Consider the following 5,942-nt stretch of genomic DNA (forward strand, 5'->3'; position numbering starts at 1 on the left):
AAATATTGGGGGGGGGTTGGTTTGTTTCTTAACAACCCCCCCCAGCAAAAGACTTAAAGTTCTCAAAAAGAAAAGCTTTTGAATAAGTCAAAATCAGAATGCTGAGATTTTAATATTAAAAAGTCTCCTAATTTAAGTGCAACTTTTCAAAAGTATTCCACATTCTTTAAAAAATATAGCTATTTTAAATAAAGCACTGTTTTTATCAAAACTTTATCATAACATCTAAATTATGTAAAAAATGCATATTATTAGTTAATTTTATAGTTTAAAAAAAGAAAATACACACTTAAGGCGTTTTTCTTCTAACTGCTCAAGGGCACACCCAGCTCAGGCTAGTCACCTAAAACTTGGTCCTAAATCTAATTCATTCAAGCAGCAGATGAATCACTCATCCTAAGAGGCCTCCTTCAAATGCCACATTCTCCTTGAAGCCTTCTGAATATTCCAGTAGACATTAGCTTTCCTTTCTGTGTATTCCTATAGCCTTTTGAGTTTCTCTCTCATAATCCTCACTTCAATATGCCTTGTGGGCTGGTTTATTCTTTACAGGTCTCTTTCCTCTTCTAAACTTTCCTATGCTCCTCTGGATTGGAGCTGAATGACATCCATCTCTGTGTTGCAGCAGGAGATTACACACAGTAGGCACTCAGTGTTTGCTGAGCGAGTGGAGAACACAGCATGGAGATGAACACTGGGTCCCCAACAACTGTGTGGGTTTGTTTCCCAAAGTTTAAAGAATACTTACTTTTAACCATTAATAAACATCACAAATAAATTGTCTGATTTAAATAACCACTGAGAAATAATACATTTGGAGCAAGGGGCTCCTAAGAATGGTTAAAATAAATAGAAATAAGTAAACAAAGGAGGAGACATTTTGTCTTTTTCTTTTTCTTTCTCCCTCCCTCCCTCCCTCCCGTCCTTCCTTTCTTTCTGTTTTGTCAAAATGTCCCTCAGTCATTGTAACCTATTAAGAAATCTAAAAGTAGTTAAAATTTCACATATTAAACCATGTAGATTTGGTTAGAGGAAAAAAAAGGCTCTCAGAGATTTCCTAAAATAATGAGTTAACAGTGTAAATACTGGATTGTTTGATGAGAATCTTACCATGTGCTTTTCTTTCCCCTTAAAAGAAAAATTTTAAAACACTCTCCAGTTTTAATGCAAACAGAAGATAAATATTTACGAAGGAAAACAAATTCCACAGCATTCCATACAGATTTCCAAACAGTCTGATGATTCACAACAGGCATCCATGATGCCACAATCCATGTCACAAGGGCAGTTACAGTCATCTCCCATCTCATCTCCGCAGCAACAGCAGCAGGCTTCTGAGGTGCAGATGCCACACGAAGCTTGTCCCAGGACAATATTGCACAGGGTCAGGAATTCACAGAACAGGCAGGCCAGGATACAGTGGACACAGCAATCTTCATTTTCAGTTCGGAGGAGGCCACATAGTCAGAAAAAGGAGGAACACAAAATATATAAATCATCGATATACTGAATAATAAGAATTGATGAAAATAATTAAGTAAGCCAGAACCTAATGACATGCAGTCCTGGTAACCTTTTGTGGGCTGGAAGCATAAAAAGAAACAAGTTAAATTCTAGATGAGCAATCTTTAGAAGTAGACACTGGATCTGGGAGAGAAAAAAAAAAAAGATTGTACTTGTGTATATGTGTGTGTGCATGTGGGTTAGAGTATTACTCACACACTGTGTACGGGTCCTTGGTCCTGGGTTCCACTTTTCTATGCCTCTCATCCATCTTCCCTATCTACTGCTCTCTGCTAAATGACTCCATGACGTTATAGTCCTTCAGAAAATAGAAATTGCTTTTCCACTTCCTGTGTGGCAAAGTACTTTACATTTCTATTATTTCCCGAGACATCTCTAGTGATGCCTCTCGAAACAATAAATTTCATGAACTGATATAAAAAAGTGAGAAATCAAATGGATTACAGTCTAATAAATTTAGTACACCATGTTCTAAACTTCTTTCCTGTAGAATTTTGGGGCAAGTAAAAGGAACAACTGAAGAAAATTTCTATTTCTGGAGGACTTTAACACATGCAATAAAATAATTTAAGACCAATGTTATAAGACATTTGTCTATTTTCAGAAATATTTGTGAATTTTTAGCAGGATTATTTCTGGGTTTGTATTTGTGTTCCTTTCCTTCTTTTTCTTTTCTTTTTTAAATGTCATACAATGCAAGCTTTAATGAGGGGATTCTGCTTCCAACAACAACAACAGTACAGAACAATCCCTACCCGCATCCCACTGTCACATGACTTGTGTATTTCTGTATTTGGCTTTACGATTTAGTGCCTTTGATGGAGTTTCATCAAATTGTGTATTCCATCATAAACTCCCCAACTCCTTGAACATTCCCCTGTTTCTCTGTAGTCTCTAACTTTGTAGAGAGTCTGTAACTTTGTAAAAGGGGGAAATGTGGGAAATACATACTCTGCATGCCAGGTGGCAAAAAGGGGAGAGAGTCAGAAAAAATTCAAAAAGGAAAACTCCAGAGTTGGCTGTAGAAATAAAGTCTAGGAATTCTCTGGTGGCCTAGTGGTTAGGATTCTCGGCTTTCACTGCCATGGTCCGGGTTCAATCCCTGGTCAGGGAACTGAGATCCCGTAAGCCATGCGGTGTGGAAAAAAAAAAAAAAGCTAAAAAACACACCAATGTTTCCTCCCAATCTTCTCAGTGCCAAGCCCATTCTCATGTAAAATTGTCTATGGAGCAATTGGAAAAAGATCACAGAACTGAAAGACTGTGAGTTTCTCTCCATCTTCCCCTAATGTGTTTAGTAGTACAGTAGTCCTCCTTTATTACTAGGGGATACATTCCAAGACCCCCAGTGGATGCATGAAATCACGGATAATACTGAGCTCTATATATACTATTTTTTTTCCCATGTATACACACCAATGATGAAGTTTAACTTATAAATTAGGCAAAGAGATTAACAATAATAACTGCTAGTAAAAGAGAACAATTATAACAATATTCTGTAATAAAATTTATGTGAATGTAGTCTCTCTTGAAATACCTTGTACAAATTTAATGCTTTTTCTGTCTTAACTACAAACTTATTAGGTACCGTGGCCATAATTTTTACAGTTTGAGGTACGACAGCAAAATTATCACAAATTTCTTTCTCCTTCTTCACAATTTCATGGATGGAAGAGTCATTCTTACCGTAGACTTTAGCAACCTCAGCATATAATTTTTTTTCTTTCCTTACTGAGAACTTTCACCTTTTCACTTAAAGAAGTACTTTACAGCATCTCTTTGGCATATCTGAGTTGCCAGCATCACTACTCTTGTGCTTTGGAGCCATTATTATGTAAAATAAAAGTTACTTGAACACAAGCACTGCAATATTGCAACAGTCGGTCTGATAACCAAGAGGGCTGCTAAGCGATGGTCAGGCGAAACGTGCTGGACAAAGGGATAATTCATGTTTTGCGTGGGATGGAGTGGGAAGGCATGAGATTTCATCACGCTACTCGGGGCGACATGCAATTTAAAACTTATGAATTGTTTATTTCTAAAGTATTCCATTTAATACTTCAGTATTGCAGTTGACTGTGGGTAAATGAAACCATGGAAAACAAAACCACGGATAAGTGGGGATTACTATATCCAATCATATTAGGAGAACAGTAAAATCAACTTCATGGATCCAAGTCCACAGCCTTGGAAAGTTCTTTGTTTCTAAAGAGTCTATAGTTTCCCTCTTTCTACATTCTTTCTATAAATTTTTATCCTAATGTCTTATATGTATCTGTTCAGTAGAGTTTTTCCAGGATTATGTTATCATCGTGATTTGTAAAATATCTGAAATGTTATAAAGAGCTAGCTTTATTATTATTACTCCTATTAAGAAACTAGTGTTTAACTGGCAAGCAACCCAGTTCTATTCAATATGCCTTCAAACAAATATCCATATTAACTAATTCTAAGGACACTTCTAACCTTAACTTTGTATTCTGTGGAATGCTTATATTTCAAGACTAAGAGGAGGAATCCACAAAAACTCACTTGATACTGAAAAACATTAAGTATAGTTATTGAGCATTAGATTCTTTATGTATTAATCATAAAATATACATTGAACTGTATGTAGTGAATCTATCAATCTTAAAGGGGAAAGAATGGCCTTCCCACCCAGCCTTAGAAATAGAGGGTAATGATACCTTTGAAGCCTCCTTTGGTCCCTTCCTAAATCATCTTCCTCTTCCCTTGCTTTTCATTGTACTTTATACAACAGTGAATGTGTAAATATCCCTACATAATCTATCAGAAAGGAAACGATACCATATAAATTCCCATAAGTAGCATTTTTCCTCAATATTATGTGTTTCAGATTTACCCTTCTTGATTCATTAGCTAAAAGTTCACTTGTTTTCTAGATGTACAGTATTCCATTGATTTAATACACTGTAATTTATTTATTCATCCTACTTAGGAATATTTTGGTCATTTCCAGTGTTTTTCTTTTCCAAACATTAATGTTTGAAACAGCTTTGTGCAGGTCTCCTAGAGTACACGTGCCAAATAACAAGCAGTAGAATTGTTGGGCCACAGGATACGCATATGTTTAATCAAGCTAGGTAATACCACATTTGCTTTCAAAGTGATTGCTCCAAAACGTATTCCCACCAACCAAGTATGAGAATGCTCATTGTTCCGCATCTTCACCAATCTATGAAACTGTCATATTTTCATATATGCCAATTCATTGAGTGTGAAATGGCATCTCATGGTGGTTTTACTTTGCATTTACTTGTTTACTAATAAGTTTGAACATCTTATCATGTTGTTGGCCATTCATGTTTCATCTTCTTTGAAACAGGTGTTCATGTATTCCCCTCACTTTTCTATTGAACTGCCTTTTTCTCTTATTGATTTGTAGAAGTTCTTGATATAGTCAAGACATCAGTCCTTTGTCAAATATGATTGTCCTCTCTCAGTATGTGGCTTTTTGTAGTTAAAAGAAATAAGATACAGATGAGTTAACGTTTAGACCTTGAGAGTTTGAACTGATGAAGAGAAATTCAAATCAAATCTTGTTTTTAGCTGAAGATATGGGATAATATGGCTGAGGAAGTCAAGTGGTGGATAGCCAAGTTTGGCAGATGAGTCAGTGAAAAGGAGAGGAGGCATTAACAAGATTCAGTAGCAGAATGAAATAAAAAGTTTTAGTGTTTGATTCAAAACAAGGGAGTCCAGCCATTCCGATATACAGAAAGGGAGTGGGAAACAATCAGTAATCAGGAGGGAGGGACTGAATGTAACCTGTGAAATCAGCTGCCCTCAAGATGAAGAGGAATGGGAGTGACATTCCCAACTAAACAACTCATGGGTGCTCATAGAGCACATTCATTTGAGAATCAAAGTCCCTTCTCCAGATCTTAGACAATAATGACGATTGTTATGCAAAAATCAGAAGCCCTAAGCCAAGAATAGAATCTCTCCAAACTCCTACTTTTAGCCAACAAGATCTACAAAGTAATTTAAGTCTGTTAAACTTTGTATTTTTAGTAAACAAGGAACATGAAAAAATAAATTCTTTTTTTTTTGAGGAATATATAACAATATTTATTTTGTACTCCCCTGTATTCATATATATAATGCCAAAAATTAACTAAAAGGAAAAAATAAGCAAATATCATAATTGCCAATTTTAACCCAGCTTGGTATAAGAAACATACAATTAACTACATAATTAATTCGTGTATATAGAACATTGCACTGAACAATTTCAGAATACCTGGTCTTTTTAGATATACAGAGACTACATGTAATCAATTTTTTCCTTTAGTTTATTTTTTTAAATCGTTATTGAAAAATCCTTTTTTAACATCTTTATTGGAGCATAATTGCTTTACAATGGTGTGTTAGTTTCTGCTTTACAACAAAGT

General features: G+C 35.4%; 1 protein-coding gene across 1 annotated transcript in view; it reads right to left on the bottom strand.

The window, feature by feature from the left end:
• Positions 1-943: 943 nt before the first annotated feature.
• Positions 944-5,942, bottom strand: part of MDFIC (MyoD family inhibitor domain containing) — a 100,263-nt gene continuing 95,264 nt past the window's right edge. The window contains exon 5 of the mRNA XM_007130716.2: positions 944-1,433. Within this exon, the coding sequence (XP_007130778.1) occupies positions 1,186-1,433 (248 nt within the window). The 3' untranslated portion in view covers positions 944-1,185. The remainder of the gene's footprint in view (positions 1,434-5,942) is intronic.

Source organism: Physeter macrocephalus, chromosome 5, assembly GCF_002837175.3.
Source record: "Physeter macrocephalus isolate SW-GA chromosome 5, ASM283717v5, whole genome shotgun sequence".
NCBI classification, from domain to species: domain Eukaryota; kingdom Metazoa; phylum Chordata; class Mammalia; order Artiodactyla; family Physeteridae; genus Physeter; species Physeter macrocephalus.